The sequence below is a fragment of the Oncorhynchus kisutch genome, unplaced genomic scaffold (assembly GCF_002021735.2).
Source record: "Oncorhynchus kisutch isolate 150728-3 unplaced genomic scaffold, Okis_V2 Okis02a-Okis13b_hom, whole genome shotgun sequence".
Taxonomy (NCBI): Eukaryota; Metazoa; Chordata; class Actinopteri; order Salmoniformes; family Salmonidae; genus Oncorhynchus; species Oncorhynchus kisutch.
In genome coordinates this window covers 14,452,157-14,473,347 of record NW_022261979.1, presented here as the reverse complement: position 1 = coordinate 14,473,347, position 21,191 = coordinate 14,452,157, and the positions used below count along the sequence as shown (strand labels likewise).

The 21,191-nt window shown below is 40.8% G+C and overlaps 1 protein-coding gene across 4 annotated transcripts in view; it reads right to left on the bottom strand.

The window, feature by feature from the left end:
• cep192 (centrosomal protein 192) overlaps window positions 1-21,191 on the bottom strand; it is a 99,864-nt gene that overhangs the window by 45,069 nt on the left and 33,604 nt on the right. For all 4 annotated transcript variants that reach the window (XM_031811885.1, XM_031811884.1, XM_031811887.1 and 1 more), the window contains 2 exons: window positions 2,567-2,693; window positions 2,278-2,452 (listed from right to left, as the gene is read on the bottom strand). In XM_031811885.1, coding sequence (XP_031667745.1) covers window positions 2,278-2,452; window positions 2,567-2,693 — 302 coding nt within the window. The remainder of the gene's footprint in view (window positions 1-2,277; window positions 2,453-2,566; window positions 2,694-21,191) is intronic.

Below are 21,191 nucleotides of genomic sequence, written 5' to 3'. Positions count from 1 at the left end.
ACTTGTTGTTGGGCAGTGTTAACACACGGTGGTTTGGGGACAGTGCTTGGTGGCGACTGGAAATGTGAAGAATCTCCCCGTTCACTTGGCTCAGAAGATCCTTGTGTGACGGAATCTACCAGGGCTGGTCGTGAAGCACAGCTTGCATTGGCCAATCAGGGCCTACCAGGAAGACGAATGAGCCCTGCTCCCTCACTGTGGCTAGAGAGGAGAGGATGAGGGTAGAGGATGCGGGATGAGTCCTGTTCCCTCACTGAGGCTAGAGAGGAGAGTATCAGGGTAGAGGATGAGTCCTGTTCCCTCACTGTGGCTAGAGAGGAGAGTATCAGGGTAGAGGATGCGGGATGAGTCCTGTTCCCTCACTGAGGCTAGAGAGGAGAGTATCAGGGTAGAGGATGAGTCCTGTTCCCTCACTGTGGCTAGAGAGGAGAGTATCAGGGTAGAGGATGAGGGATGAGTCCTGTTCCCTCACATGTGACATGTTGTATTTTCACTGAGTCCTCCAAGACACTGGTCTGTTAGCGTAGCCAGAGCGCCTTCTGGGATCAAAGACACTTGGATGCAACAGATACTTGTTGTTGGGCAGTGTTAACACACGGTGGTTTGGGGACAGTGCTTGGTGGCGACTGGAAATGTGTCCTCCTGCCTCGGCTACTTGAACGAGAGTCGGGGGATGAGCTGTGGTACGGAGGGCACGTCGGGGTTGAGTGAACTCCCATTTTACCTGTGAGGGTGCGCATGGAATTGAGCCGCTGCACGACAGGCAGGGTTTTAGGAGCACAGAGGTGCCTCTCGATGTTCCCTTTGCAGGGATAACAGTCTGTGGTTGGAGTGGCTAGCTTGCTTTCCAGACAAGTTAAGAACAAATTCTTATTTTCAATGACAGCCTAGGAACAGTAGGTTAACTGCCTGTTCAGGGGCAGTACGACAGATTTGTACCTTGTCAGCTCGGGGGTTTGAACTTGCAGCCTTCCGGTTACTAGTCCAACACTCTAACCACTAGGCTACCCTGCCGCCCCACATTACTATCCCCAGTTGTAGCCATAAGCTAGCTAGCGTTAGTCTAATCGTGGGCTAATCGTCTAGTTGTCTAGCACAAAGCTATTCAGAGAAAGTGTGTGCTTTCCCCTGTCATTCAACAAAAGAAACTGTAGCGATTCTGCCTCTCCAGGTATGGAAAGCTAGCCAAAGGGGAACTGCGCGTTGGCAGATGTAGCGGTCCAGCTGGCTAGCCAAAGGGGAACTGCGCGTTGGCAGATGTAGCGGTCCAGCTGGCTAGCCAAAGGGAACTGCGCGTTGGCAGATGTAGCGGTCCAGCTGGCTAGCCAAAGGGAACTGCACGTTGGCAGATGTAGCGGTCCAGCTGGCTAGCCAAAGGGAACTGTGCGTTGGCAGATGTAGCGGTCCAGCTGGCTAGCCAAAGGGAACAGCACGTTGGCAGATGAAGTGGTCCAGCAGGCTAGCCAAAGGGATCTGCGCGTTGGCAGATGTAGCGGTCCAGCAGGCTAGCCAAAGGGATCTGCGCGTTGGCAGATGTAGCGGTCCAGCTGGCTAGCCAAAGGGAACTGCACGTTGGCAGATGTAGCGGTCCAGCTGGCTAGCCAAAGGGATCTGCGCGTTGGCAGATGTAGCGGTCCAGCTGGCTAGCCAAAGGGAACTGTGCGTTGGCAGATGTAGCGGTCCAGCTGGCTAGCCAAAGGGAACTGCGCGTTGGCAGATGTAGCGGTCCAGCTGGCTAGCCAAAGGGAACAGCACGTTGGCAGATGAAGTGGTCCAGCAGGCTAGCCAAAGGGATCTGCGCGTTGGCAGATGTAGCGGTCCAGCAGGCTAGCCAAAGGGATCTGCGCGTTGGCAGATGTAGCGGTCCAGCAGGCTAGCCAAAGGGATCTGCGCGTTGGCAGATGTAGCGTTCCAGCTGGCTAGCCAAGTTAGCTTAAGCCTCACGGCATGGGTTAACCAAGTCGGGATGGCTAGCCGTGTCACGTTAGCTACCACCAGAGACAGAAGTAGAAAACACATTTTCCTTTCGCTAAGTACCGAACACTATGGACTCCATTGACCTCACGGTTTTAACTGAACTGTTAAGCAGGAAGACAGGAATTAAAGTCATACTGAGGTGAGCTTCAGGAGCCGTCCTGATCACTTCCGGCCCTCGGTCAGACGACGTGTGATTGATCTCTTGGTCATTTGTAAACTGCCCGATGGAGTCTCACCGAGACATGGAAAGGAGTATTTGAAAGAGAAGCCCGTACGAGGTCTAGTCCCTGCCTACTATACCTTGTGTCTGTCAGGAGTTGGGACGCCGGTTGTGTTGAGAGCCGTGCTGTCATTCAGAGAGATGTATGTCAGTCTGCTGAGGCTGGGACTGGAACAGCTCCACTCAGACTGGGGAGGAGTGAGATCACTGGGACGTCTCCTGTCCCCTACACTGGGGGAGGGGGGCGACACAGTCCTGTTGGGGCACCAGAGAGAAATAGAAGATTTAGGAAGTAGTTACGCAGTAGAGGGCAACAACCTGACACATCGGATTGATTTAATAATTGATTGATTTGAAGCAGCCGTGTACCCTTCTTGGCTGGGGAAGGAGGTCTGTGAGGGGGAGGAGTGGGTGAGAGGAGAGGTGGAGGGTCTGAAAGTGCACTGGCTCTGCTCTGGTCCTCCGGCATGATGCACAGGAGTACCTGGAGACACATCTACAGAGAACAACACATTACTATCATCACCTGACCAGGACATTAATACAACACATTACTATCATCACCTGACAAGGACATTAATACAATCTAACCAGAGAACAACACATTACTATCATCACCTGACCAGGACACTAATACAATCTAACCAGAGATCACCACCTGACCAGGACATTAATACAATCTAACCAGAGAACAACACCTGACCAGGACATTAAAACAATCTGACCAGAGAACAACACATTACTATCATCACCTGACCAGGACACTAATACAATCTAACCAGAGATCACCACCTGACCAGGACATTAATACAATCTAACCAGAGAACAACACCTGACCAGGACATTAAAACAATCTAACCAGAGAACACATTACTATCATCACCTGACCAGGACATTAATACAATCTAACCAGAGAACATCACCTGACCAGGACATTAATACAACACATTACTATCATCACCTGACCAGGACATTAATACAATCTAACCAGAGAACATCACCTGACCAGGACATTAATACAATCTGACCAGAGAACAACACATTACTATCATCACCTGACCAGGACATTAATACAACACATTACTATCATCACCTGAACAGGACATTAATACAATCTAACCAGAGAACAACACCTGACCAGGACATTAATACAATCTATCCAGAGAACATCACCTGACCAGGACATTAATACAATCTAACCAGAGAACAACACCTGACCAGGACATTAATACAATCTAACCAGAGAACAACACATTACTATCATCACCTGACCAGGACATTAATATAATCTAACCAGAGAACATCACCTGACCAGGACATTAATACAACACATTACTATCATCACCTGACCAGGACATTAATACAATCTAACCAGAGAACATCACCTGACCAGGACATTAATACAACACATTACTATCATCACCTGACCAGGACATTAATACAATCTAACCAGAGAACATCACCTGACCAGGACATTAATACAATCTAACCAGAGAACAACACCTGACCAGGACATTAATATAATCTAACCAGAGAACATCACCTGACCAGGACATTAATACAACACATTACTATCATCACCTGACCAGGATATTAATACAATCTAACCAGAGAACATCACCTGACCAGGACATTAATACAACACATTACTATCATCACCTGGCCAGGACATTAATACAATCTAACCAGAGAACAACACCTGACCAGGACATTAATACAATCTAACCAGAGAACATCACCTGACCAGGACATTAATACAACACATTACTATCATCACCTGAACAGGACATTAATACAATCTAACCAGAGAACATCACCTGACCAGGACATGAATACAATCTAACCAGAGAACATCACCTGATCAGGACATTAATACAACACATTACTATCATCACCTGACCAGGACATTAATACAACACATTACTATCATCACCTGACCAGGACACTAATACAATCTAACCAGAGATCACCACCTGACCAGGACATTAATACAATCTAACCAGAGAACAACACCTGACCAGGACATTAAAACAATCTGACCAGAGAACAACACATTACTATCATCACCTGACCAGGACACTAATACAATCTAACCAGAGATCACCACCTGACCAGGACATTAATACAATCTAACCAGAGAACAACACCTGACCAGGACATTAAAACAATCTAACCAGAGAACAACACATTACTATCATCACCTGACCAGGACATTAATACAATCTAACCAGAGAACATCACCTGACCAGGACATTAATACAACACATTACTATCATCACCTGACCAGGACATTAATACAATCTAACCAGAGAACATCACCTGACCAGGACATTAATACAATCTGACCAGAGAACAACACATTACTATCATCACCTGACCAGGACATTAATACAACACATTACTATCATCACCTGAACAGGACATTAATACAATCTAACCAGAGAACAACACCTGACCAGGACATTAATACAATCTATCCAGAGAACATCACCTGACCAGGACATTAATACAATCTAACCAGAGAACAACACCTGACCAGGACATTAATACAATCTAACCAGAGAACAACACATTACTATCATCACCTGACCAGGACATTAATACAATCTAACCAGAGAACATCACCTGACCAGGACATTAATACAACACATTACTATCATCACCTGACCAGGACATTAATACAATCTAACCAGAGAACATCACCTGACCAGGACATTAATACAATCTAACCAGAGAACAACACCTGACCAGGACATTAATATAATCTAACCAGAGAACATCACCTGACCAGGACATTAATACAACACATTACTATCATCACCTGAACAGGACATTAATACAATCTAACCAGAGAACATCACCTGACCAGGACATGAATACAATCTAACCAGAGAACATCACCTGATCAGGACATTAATACAACACATTACTATCATCACCTGACCAGGACATTAATACAACACATTACTATCATCACCTGAACAGGACATTAATACAATCTAACCAGAGAACATCACCTGACCAGGACATTAATACAACACATTACTATCATCACCTGACCAGGACATTAATACAATCTAACCAGAGAACATCACCTGACCAGGACATTAATACAATCTAACCAGAGAACATCACCTGATCAGGACATTAATACAACACATTACTATCATCACCTGACCAGGACATTAATACAACACATTACTATCATCACCTGAACAGGACATTAATACAATCTAACCAGAGAACATCACCTGACCAGGACATTAATACAACACATTACTATCATCACCTGACCAGGACATTAATACAATCTAACCAGAGAACAACACCTGACCAGGACATTAATACAATCTAACCAGAGAACAACACATTACTATCATCACCTGACCAGGACATGAATACAATCTAACCAGAGAACAACACCTGACCAGGACATTAATACAATCTAACCAGAGAACAACACCTGACCAGGACATTAATACAACACATTACTATCATCACCTGACCAGGACATTAATACAATCTAACCAGAGAACATCACCTGACCAGGACATTAATACAAAGCATTACTATCATCACCTGACCAGGACATTAATACAATCTAACCAGAGAACAACACATTACTATCATCACCTGACCAGGACATTAATACAACACATTACTATCACCACCTGACCAGGACATTAATACAATCTAACCAGAGAACAACACCTGACCAGGACATTAATACAACACATTACTATCATCACCTGACCAGGACATTAATACAATCTAACCAGAGAACATCACCTGATCAGGACATTAATACAACACATTACTATCATCACCTGACCAGGACATTAATACAACACATTACTATCATCACCTGACCAGGACATTAATACAACACATTACTATCATCACCTGACCAGGACATGAATACAATCTAACCAGAGAACATCACCTGATCAGGACATTAATACAACACATTACTATCATCACCTGACCAGGACATTAATACAACACATTACTATCATCACCTGACCAGGACATTAATACAATCTAACCAGAGAACAACACATTACTATCATCACCTGACCAGGACATTAATACAATCTAACCAGAGAACAACACCTGACCAGGACATTAATACAATCTAACCAGAGAACAACACATTACTATCATCACCTGACCAGGACATTAATACAACACATTACTATCATCACCTGACCAGGACATGAATACAATCTAACCAGAGAACAACACCTGACCAGGACACTAATACAACACATTACTATCATCACCTGACCAGGACATTAATACAATCTAACCAGAGAACATCACCTGACCAGGACATTAATACAACACATTACTATCATCACCTGACCAGGACATTAATACAATCTAACCAGAGAACAACACATTACTATCATCACCTGACCAGGACATTAATACAATCTGACCAGAGAACAACACATTACTATCATCACCTGACCAGGACATTAATACAATCTAACCAGAGAACATCACCTGACCAGGACATTAATACAATCTAACCAGAGAACAACACCTGACCAGGACATTAATACAACACATTACTATCATCACATGACCAGGACATTAATACAACACATTACTATCATCACCTGACCAGGACATTAATACAATCTAACCAGACAACAACACATTACTATCATCACCTGACCAGGACATTAATACAATCTAACCAGAGAACATCACCTGACCAGGACATTAATACAACACATTACTATCATCACCTGACCAGGACATTAATACAATCTAACCAGACAACATCACCTGATCAGGACATTAATACAATCTAACCAGACAACATCACCTGACCAGGACACTAATACAATCTAACCAGAGAACATCACCTGATCAGGACATTAATACAACACATTACTATCATCACCTGACCAGGACATTAATACAATCTAACCAGAGAACAACACATTACTATCATCACCTGACCAGGACACTAATACAACACATTACTATCACCACCTGACCAGGACACTAATTCAATCTAACCAGACAACATCACCTGACCAGGACACTAATACAATCTAACCAGAGAACATCACCTGAACAGGACATTAATACAATCTAACCAGAGAACAACACCTGACCAGGACACTAATACAACACATTACTATCACCACCTGACCAGGACACTAATACAATCTAACCAGACAACATCACCTGACCAGGACACTAATACAATCTAACCAGAGAACACCACCTGACCAGGACATTAAAACAACACATTACTATCATCACCTGACCAGGACATTAATACAATCTAACCAGAGAACATCACCTGACCAGGACATTAATACAACACATTACTATCATCACCTGACCGGGACATTAATACAATCTAACCAGAGAACATCACCTGACCAGGACATTAATACAATCTGACCCGAGAACAACACATTACTATCATCACCTGACCAGGACATTAATACAACACATTACTATCATCACCTGACCAGGACATTAATACAATCTAACCAGAGAACATCACCTGACCAGGACATTAATACAATCTGACCCGAGAACAACACATTACTATCATCACCTGACCAGGACATTAATACAACACATTACTATCATCACCTGACCAGGACATTAATACAATCTAACCAGAGAACATCACCTGACCAGGACATTAATACAATCTAACCAGAGAACAACACCTGACCAGGACATTAATATAATCTAACCAGAGAACATCACCTGACCAGGACATTAATACAACACATTACTATCATCACCTGACCAGGATATTAATACAATCTAACCAGAGAACATCACCTGACCAGGACATTAATACAACACATTACTATCATCACCTGGCCAGGACATTAATACAATCTAACCAGAGAACATCACCTGACCAGGACATTAATACAACACATTACTATCATCACCTGACCAGGACATTAATACAACACATTACTATCATCACCTGAACAGGACATTAATACAATCTAACCAGAGAACATCACCTGACCAGGACATGAATACAATCTAACCAGAGAACATCACCTGATCAGGACATTAATACAACACATTACTATCATCACCTGACCAGGACATTAATACAACACATTACTATCATCACCTGAACAGGACATTAATACAATCTAACCAGAGAACATCACCTGACCAGGACATTAATACAACACATTACTATCATCACCTGACCAGGACATTAATACAATCTAACCAGAGAACATCACCTGACCAGGACATTAATACAATCTAACCAGAGAACATCACCTGATCAGGACATTAATACAACACATTACTATCATCACCTGACCAGGACATTAATACAACACATTACTATCATCACCTGAACAGGACATTAATACAATCTAACCAGAGAACATCACCTGACCAGGACATTAATACAACACATTACTATCATCACCTGACCAGGACATTAATACAATCTAACCAGAGAACATCACCTGACCAGGACATTAATACAATCTAACCAGAGAACAACACATTACTATCATCATCTGACCAGGACATTAATACAATCTAACCAGAGAACAACACCTGACCAGGACATTAATACAACACATTACTATCATCACCTGACCAGGATATTAATACAATCTAACCAGAGAACATCACCTGACCAGGACATTAATACAACACATTACTATCATCACCTGACCAGGACATTAATACAATCTAACCAGAGAACATCACCTGACCAGGACATTAATACAATCTGACCAGAGAACAACACATTACTATCATCACCTGACCAGGACATTAATACAACACATTACTATCATCACCTGAACAGGACATTAATACAATCTAACCAGAGAACAACACCTGACCAGGACATTAATACAATCTATCCAGAGAACATCACCTGACCAGGACATTAATACAATCTAACCAGAGAACAACACCTGACCAGGACATTAATACAATCTAACCAGAGAACAACACATTACTATCATCACCTGACCAGGACATTAATACAATCTAACCAGAGAACATCACCTGACCAGGACATTAATACAACACATTACTATCATCACCTGACCAGGACATTAATACAATCTAACCAGAGAACATCACCTGACCAGGACATTAATACAACACATTACTATCATCACCTGACCAGGACATTAATACAATCTAACCAGAGAACATCACCTGACCAGGACATTAATACAATCTAACCAGAGAACAACACCTGACCAGGACATTAATATAATCTAACCAGAGAACATCACCTGACCAGGACATTAATACAACACATTACTATCATCACCTGACCAGGATATTAATACAATCTAACCAGAGAACATCACCTGACCAGGACATTAATACAACACATTACTATCATCACCTGGCCAGGACATTAATACAATCTAACCAGAGAACAACACCTGACCAGGACATTAATACAATCTAACCAGAGAACATCACCTGACCAGGACATTAATACAACACATTACTATCATCACCTGAACAGGACATTAATACAATCTAACCAGAGAACATCACCTGACCAGGACATGAATACAATCTAACCAGAGAACATCACCTGATCAGGACATTAATACAACACATTACTATCATCACCTGACCAGGACATTAATACAACACATTACTATCATCACCTGACCAGGACATTAATACAATCTAACCAGAGAACAACACCTGACCAGGACATTAAAACAATCTGACCAGAGAACAACACATTACTATCATCACCTGACCAGGACACTAATACAATCTAACCAGAGATCACCACCTGACCAGGACATTAATACAATCTAACCAGAGAACAACACCTGACCAGGACATTAAAACAATCTAACCAGAGAACAACACATTACTATCATCACCTGACCAGGACATTAATACAATCTAACCAGAGAACATCACCTGACCAGGACATTAATACAACACATTACTATCATCACCTGACCAGGACATTAATACAATCTAACCAGAGAACATCACCTGACCAGGACATTAATACAATCTGACCAGAGAACAACACATTACTATCATCACCTGACCAGGACATTAATACAACACATTACTATCATCACCTGAACAGGACATTAATACAATCTAACCAGAGAACAACACCTGACCAGGACATTAATACAATCTATCCAGAGAACATCACCTGACCAGGACATTAATACAATCTAACCAGAGAACAACACCTGACCAGGACATTAATACAATCTAACCAGAGAACAACACATTACTATCATCACCTGACCAGGACATTAATACAATCTAACCAGAGAACATCACCTGACCAGGACATTAATACAACACATTACTATCATCACCTGACCAGGACATTAATACAATCTAACCAGAGAACATCACCTGACCAGGACATTAATACAACACATTACTATCATCACCTGACCAGGACATTAATACAATCTAACCAGAGAACATCACCTGACCAGGACATTAATACAATCTAACCAGAGAACAACACCTGACCAGGACATTAATATAATCTAACCAGAGAACATCACCTGACCAGGACATTAATACAACACATTACTATCATCACCTGACCAGGATATTAATACAATCTAACCAGAGAACATCACCTGACCAGGACATTAATACAACACATTACTATCATCACCTGGCCAGGACATTAATACAATCTAACCAGAGAACATCACCTGACCAGGACATTAATACAACACATTACTATCATCACCTGACCAGGACATTAATACAACACATTACTATCATCACCTGAACAGGACATTAATACAATCTAACCAGAGAACATCACCTGACCAGGACATGAATACAATCTAACCAGAGAACATCACCTGATCAGGACATTAATACAACACATTACTATCATCACCTGACCAGGACATTAATACAACACATTACTATCATCACCTGAACAGGACATTAATACAATCTAACCAGAGAACATCACCTGACCAGGACATTAATACAACACATTACTATCATCACCTGACCAGGACATTAATACAATCTAACCAGAGAACATCACCTGACCAGGACATTAATACAATCTAACCAGAGAACATCACCTGATCAGGACATTAATACAACACATTACTATCATCACCTGACCAGGACATTAATACAACACATTACTATCATCACCTGAACAGGACATTAATACAATCTAACCAGAGAACATCACCTGACCAGGACATTAATACAACACATTACTATCATCACCTGACCAGGACATTAATACAATCTAACCAGAGAACAACACCTGACCAGGACATTAATACAATCTAACCAGAGAACAACACATTACTATCATCACCTGACCAGGACATGAATACAATCTAACCAGAGAACAACACCTGACCAGGACATTAATACAATCTAACCAGAGAACAACACCTGACCAGGACATTAATACAACACATTACTATCATCACCTGACCAGGACATTAATACAATCTAACCAGAGAACATCACCTGACCAGGACATTAATACAACACATTACTATCATCACCTGACCAGGACATTAATACAATCTAACCAGAGAACAACACATTACTATCATCACCTGACCAGGACATTAATACAACACATTACTATCACCACCTGACCAGGACATTAATACAATCTAACCAGAGAACAACACCTGACCAGGACATTAATACAACACATTACTATCATCACCTGACCAGGACATTAATACAATCTAACCAGAGAACATCACCTGATCAGGACATTAATACAACACATTACTATCATCACCTGACCAGGACATTAATACAACACATTACTATCATCACCTGACCAGGACATTAATACAACACATTACTATCATCACCTGACCAGGACATGAATACAATCTAACCAGAGAACATCACCTGATCAGGACATTAATACAACACATTACTATCATCACCTGACCAGGACATTAATACAACACATTACTATCATCACCTGACCAGGACATTAATACAATCTAACCAGAGAACAACACATTACTATCATCACCTGACCAGGACATTAATACAATCTAACCAGAGAACAACACCTGACCAGGACATTAATACAATCTAACCAGAGAACAACACATTACTATCATCACCTGACCAGGACATTAATACAACACATTACTATCATCACCTGACCAGGACATGAATACAATCTAACCAGAGAACAACACCTGACCAGGACACTAATACAACACATTACTATCATCACCTGACCAGGACATTAATACAATCTAACCAGAGAACATCACCTGACCAGGACATTAATACAACACATTACTATCATCACCTGACCAGGACATTAATACAATCTAACCAGAGAACAACACATTACTATCATCACCTGACCAGGACATTAATACAATCTGACCAGAGAACAACACATTACTATCATCACCTGACCAGGACATTAATACAATCTAACCAGAGAACATCACCTGACCAGGACATTAATACAATCTAACCAGAGAACAACACCTGACCAGGACATTAATACAACACATTACTATCATCACATGACCAGGACATTAATACAACACATTACTATCATCACCTGACCAGGACATTAATACAATCTAACCAGACAACAACACATTACTATCATCACCTGACCAGGACATTAATACAATCTAACCAGAGAACATCACCTGACCAGGACATTAATACAACACATTACTATCATCACCTGACCAGGACATTAATACAATCTAACCAGACAACATCACCTGATCAGGACATTAATACAATCTAACCAGACAACATCACCTGACCAGGACACTAATACAATCTAACCAGAGAACATCACCTGATCAGGACATTAATACAACACATTACTATCATCACCTGACCAGGACATTAATACAATCTAACCAGAGAACAACACATTACTATCATCACCTGACCAGGACACTAATACAACACATTACTATCACCACCTGACCAGGACACTAATTCAATCTAACCAGACAACATCACCTGACCAGGACACTAATACAATCTAACCAGAGAACATCACCTGAACAGGACACTAATACAATCTAACCAGACAACATCACCTGACCAGGACACTAATACAATCTAACCAGAGAACACCACCTGACCAGGACATTAAAACAACACATTACTATCATCACCTGACCAGGACATTAATACAATCTAACCAGAGAACATCACCTGACCAGGACATTAATACAACACATTACTATCATCACCTGACCAGGACATTAATACAATCTAACCAGAGAACATCACCTGACCAGGACATTAATACAATCTGACCCGAGAACAACACATTACTATCATCACCTGACCAGGACATTAATACAACACATTACTATCATCACCTGACCAGGACATTAATACAATCTAACCAGAGAACATCACCTGACCAGGACATTAATACAATCTGACCAGAGAACAACAAATTACTATCATCACCTGACCAGGACATTAATACAACACATTACTATCATCACCTGACCAGGACATTAATACAATCTAACCAGAGAACATCACCTGACCAGGACATTAATACAATCTAACCAGACAACATCACCTGACCAGGACACTAATACAATCTAACCAGACAACATCACCTGACCAGGACACTAATACAACACATTACTATCATCACCTGACCAGGACACTAATACAATCTAACCAGACAACATCACCTGACCAGGACATTAATACAACACATTACTATCATCACCTGACCAGGACATTAATACAATCTAACCAGAGAACATCACCTGACCAGGACATTAATACAATCTAACCAGACAACATCACCTGACCAGGACACTAATACAATCTAACCAGACAACATCACCTGACCAGGACACTAATACAACACATTACTATCATCACCTGACCAGGACACTAATACAATCTAACCAGACAACATCACCTGACCAGGACATTAATACAACACATTACTATCATCACCTGACCAGGACATTAATACAATCTAACCAGACAACAACACCTGACCAGGACATTAATACAACACATTACTATCATCACCTGGCCAGGACATTAATACAATCTAACCAGAGAACAACACCTGACCAGGACATTAATACAACACATTACTATCATCACCTGACCAGGACATTAATACAATCTAACCAGACAACAACACCTGACCAGGACATTAATACAACACATTACTATCATCACCTGGCCAGGACATTAATACAATCTAACCAGAGAACAACACCTGACCAGGACATTAATACAACACATTACTATCATCACCTGACCAGGACATTAATACAATCTAACCAGACAACATCACCTGACCAGGACATTAATACAACACATTACTATCATCACCTGACCAGGACATTAATACAACACATTACTATCACCACCTGACCAGGACACTAATACACTCTAACCAGAGAACATCACCTGACCAGGACATTAATACAATCTAACCAGAGAACATCACCTGACCAGGACATTAATACAATCTAACCAGAGAACAACACATTACTATCATCACCTGACCAGGACATTAATACAATCTGACCAGAGAACAACACATTACTATCATCACCTGACCAGGACACTAATACAATCTAACCAGAGAACATCACCTGACCAGGACACTAATACACTCTAACCAAAGAACATCACCTGACCAGGACATTAATACAATCTAACCAGAGAACAACACCTGACCAGGACACTAATACAACACATTACTATCATCACCTGACCAGGACATTAATACAATCTAACCAGAGAACATCACCTGACCAGGACATTAATACAACACATTACTATCATCACCTGACCAGGACATTAATACAATCTAACCAGAGAACAACACATTACTATCATCACCTGACCAGGACATTAATACAACACATTACTATCACCACCTGACCAGGACATTAATACAATCTAACCAGAGAACAACACCTGACCAAGACACTAATACAACACATTACTATCATCACCTGACCAGGACATTAATACAATCTAACCAGAGAACATCACCTGACCAGGACATTAATACAACACATTACTATCATCACCTGACCAGGACATTAATACAATCTAACCAGACAACAACACATTACTATCATCACCTGACCAGGACATTAATACAATCTAACCAGAGAACATCACCTGACCAGGACATTAATACAACACATTACTATCATCACCTGACCAGGACATTAATACAATCTAACCAGAGAACAACACCTGACCAGGACATTAATACAACACATTACTATCATCACCTGACCAGGACATTAATACAATCTAACCAGACAACATCACCTGACCAGGACACTAATACAATCTAACCAGAGAACATCACCTGATCAGGACATTAATACAATCTAACCAGAGAACATCACCTGATCAGGACATTAATACAACACATTACTATCATCACCTGACCAGGACATTAATACAATCTAACCAGAGAACAACACATTACTATCACCACCTGACCAGGACACTAATACAATCTAACCAGACAACATCACCTGACCAGGACACTAATACAATCTAACCAGAGAACATCACCTGACCAGGACATTAATACAATCTAACCAGAGAACATCACCTGATCAGGACATTAATACAACACATTACTATCACCACCTGACCAGGACACTAATACAATCTAACCAGACAACATCACCTGACCAGGACATTAATACAATCTAACCAGAGAACATCACCTGACCAGGACATTAATACAATCTAACCAGAGAACATCACCTGACCAGGACACTAATACAACACATTACTATCATCACCTGACCAGGACATTAATACAATCTAACCAGAGAACATCACCTGACCAGGACATTAATACAATCTAACCAGACAACATCACCTGACCAGGACACTAATACAATCTAACCAGACAACATCACCTGACCAGGACACTAATACAACACATTACTATCATCACCTGACCAGGACACTAATACAATCTAACCAGACAACATCACCTGACCAGGACATTAATACAACACATTACTATCATCACCTGACCAGGACATTAATACAATCTAACCAGACAACAACACCTGACCAGGACATTAATACAACACATTACTATCATCACCTGGCCAGGACATTAATACAATCTAACCAGAGAACAACACCTGACCAGGACATTAATACAACACATTACTATCATCACCTGACCAGGACATTAATACAATCTAACCAGACAACAACACCTGACCAGGACATTAATACAACACATTACTATCATCACCTGGCCAGGACATTAATACAATCTAACCAGAGAACAACACCTGACCAGGACATTAATACAACACATTACTATCATCACCTGACCAGGACATTAATACAATCTAACCAGACAACATCACCTGACCAGGACATTAATACAACACATTACTATCATCACCTGACCAGGACATTAATACAACACATTACTATCACCACCTGACCAGGACACTAATACACTCTAACCAGAGAACATCACCTGACCAGGACATTAATACAATCTAACCAGAGAACATCACCTGACCAGGACATTAATACAATCTAACCAGAGAACAACACATTACTATCATCACCTGACCAGGACATTAATACAATCTAACCAGAGAACAACACATTACTATCACCACCTGACCAGGACACTAATACAATCTAACCAGACAACATCACCTGACCAGGACACTAATACAATCTAACCAGAGAACATCACCTGACCAGGACATTAATACAATCTAACCAGAGAACATCACCTGATCAGGACATTAATACAACACATTACTATCACCACCTGACCAGGACACTAATACAATCTAACCAGACAACATCACCTGACCAGGATATTAATACAATCTAACCAGAGAACATCACCTGACCAGGACATTAATACAATCTAACCAGAGAACATCACCTGACCAGGACACTAATACAACACATTACTATCATCACCTGACCAGGACATTAATACAATCTAACCAGAGAACATCACCTGACCAGGACATTAATACAATCTAACCAGACAACATCACCTGACCAGGACACTAATACAATCTAACCAGACAACATCACCTGACCAGGACACTAATACAACACATTACTATCATCACCTGACCAGGACACTAATACAATCTAACCAGACAACATCACCTGACCAGGACATTAATACAACACATTACTATCATCACCTGACCAGGACATTAATACAATCTAACCAGACAACAACACCTGACCAGGACATTAATACAACACATTACTATCATCACCTGGCCAGGACATTAATACAATCTAACCAGAGAACAACACCTGACCAGGACATTAATACAACACATTACTATCATCACCTGACCAGGACATTAATACAATCTAACCAGACAACAACACCTGACCAGGACATTAATACAACACATTACTATCATCACCTGGCCAGGACATTAATACAATCTAACCAGAGAACAACACCTGACCAGGACATTAATACAACACATTACTATCATCACCTGACCAGGACATTAATACAATCTAACCAGACAACATCACCTGACCAGGACATTAATACAACACATTACTATCATCACCTGACCAGGACATTAATACAACACATTACTATCACCACCTGACCAGGACACTAATACACTCTAACCAGAGAACATCACCTGACCAGGACATTAATACAATCTAACCAGAGAACATCACCTGACCAGGACATTAATACAATCTAACCAGAGAACAACACATTACTATCATCACCTGACCAGGACATTAATACAATCTGACCAGAGAACAACACATTACTATCATCACCTGACCAGGACACTAATACAATCTAACCAGAGAACATCACCTGACCAGGACACTAATACACTCTAACCAAAGAACATCACCTGACCAGGACATTAATACAATCTAACCAGAGAACAACACCTGACCAGGACACTAATACAACACATTACTATCATCACCTGACCAGGACATTAATACAATCTAACCAGAGAACATCACCTGACCAGGACATTAATACAATCTAACCAGAGAACATCACCTGATCAGGACATTAATACAACACATTACTATCATCACCTGACCAGGACATTAATACAACACATTACTATCATCACCTGAACAGGACATTAATACAATCTAACCAGAGAACATCACCTGACCAGGACATTAATACAACACATTACTATCATCACCTGACCAGGACATTAATACAATCTAACCAGAGAACAACACCTGACCAGGACATTAATACAATCTAACCAGAGAACAACACATTACTATCATCACCTGACCAGGACATGAATACAATCTAACCAGAGAACAACACCTGACCAGGACATTAATACAATCTAACCAGAGAACAACACCTGACCAGGACATTAATACAACACATTACTATCATCACCTGACCAGGACATTAATACAATCTAACCAGAGAACATCACCTGACCAGGACATTAATACAACACATTACTATCATCACCTGACCAGGACATTAATACAATCTAACCAGAGAACAACACATTACTATCATCACCTGACCAGGACATTAATACAACACATTACTATCACCACCTGACCAGGACATTAATACAATCTAACCAGAGAACAACACCTGACCAGGACATTAATACAACACATTACTATCATCACCTGACCAGGACATTAATACAATCTAACCAGAGAACATCACCTGATCAGGACATTAATACAACACATTACTATCATCACCTGACCAGGACATTAATACAACACATTACTATCATCACCTGACCAGGACATTAATACAACACATTACTATCATCACCTGACCAGGACATGAATACAATCTAACCAGAGAACATCACCTGATCAGGACATTAATACAACACATTACTATCATCACCTGACCAGGACATTAATACAACACATTACTATCATCACCTGACCAGGACATTAATACAATCTAACCAGAGAACAACACATTACTATCATCACCTGACCAGGACATTAATACAATCTAACCAGAGAACAACACCTGACCAGGACATTAATACAATCTAACCAGAGAACAACACATTACTATCATCACCTGACCAGGACATTAATACAACACATTACTATCATCACCTGACCAGGACATGAATACAATCTAACCAGAGAACAACACCTGACCAGGACACTAATACAACACATTACTATCATCACCTGACCAGGACATTAATACAATCTAACCAGAGAACATCACCTGACCAGGACATTAATACAACACATTACTATCATCACCTGACCAGGACATTAATACAATCTAACCAGAGAACAACACATTACTATCATCACCTGACCAGGACATTAATACAATCTGACCAGAGAACAACACATTACTATCATCACCTGACCAGGACATTAATACAATCTAACCAGAGAACATCACCTGACCAGGACATTAATACAATCTAACCAGAGAACAACACCTGACCAGGACATTAATACAACACATTACTATCATCACATGACCAGGACATTAATACAACACATTACTATCATCACCTGACCAGGACATTAATACAATCTAACCAGACAACAACACATTACTATCATCACCTGACCAGGACATTAATACAATCTAACCAGAGAACATCACCTGACCAGGACATTAATACAACACATTACTATCATCACCTGACCAGGACATTAATACAATCTAACCAGACAACATCACCTGATCAGGACATTAATACAATCTAACCAGACAACATCACCTGACCAGGACACTAATACAATCTAACCAGAGAACATCACCTGATCAGGACATTAATACAACACATTACTATCATCACCTGACCAGGACATTAATACAATCTAACCAGAGAACAACACATTACTATCATCACCTGACCAGGACACTAATACAACACATTACTATCACCACCTGACCAGGACACTAATTCAATCTAACCAGACAACATCACCTGACCAGGACACTAATACAATCTAACCAGAGAACATCACCTGAACAGGACACTAATACAATCTAACCAGACAACATCACCTGACCAGGACACTAATACAATCTAACCAGAGAACACCACCTGACCAGGACATTAAAACAACACATTACTATCATCACCTGACCAGGACATTAATACAATCTAACCAGAGAACATCACCTGACCAGGACATTAATACAACACATTACTATCATCACCTGACCAGGACATTAATACAATCTAACCAGAGAACATCACCTGACCAGGACATTAATACAATCTGACCCGAGAACAACACATTACTATCATCACCTGACCAGGACATTAATACAACACATTACTATCATCACCTGACCAGGACATTAATACAATCTAACCAGAGAACATCACCTGACCAGGACATTAATACAATCTGACCAGAGAACAACAAATTACTATCATCACCTGACCAGGACATTAATACAACACATTACTATCATCACCTGACCAGGACATTAATACAATCTAACCAGAGAACATCACCTGACCAGGACATTAATACAATCTAACCAGACAACATCACCTGACCAGGACACTAATACAATCTAACCAGACAACATCACCTGACCAGGACACTAATACAACACATTACTATCATCACCTGACCAGGACACTAATACAATCTAACCAGACAACATCACCTGACCAGGACATTAATACAACACATTACTATCATCACCTGACCAGGACATTAATACAATCTAACCAGAGAACATCACCTGACCAGGACATTAATACAATCTAACCAGACAACATCACCTGACCAGGACACTAATACAATCTAACCAGACAACATCACCTGACCAGGACACTAATACAACACATTACTATCATCACCTGACCAGGACACTAATACAATCTAACCAGACAACATCACCTGACCAGGACATTAATACAACACATTACTATCATCACCTGACCAGGACATTAATACAATCTAACCA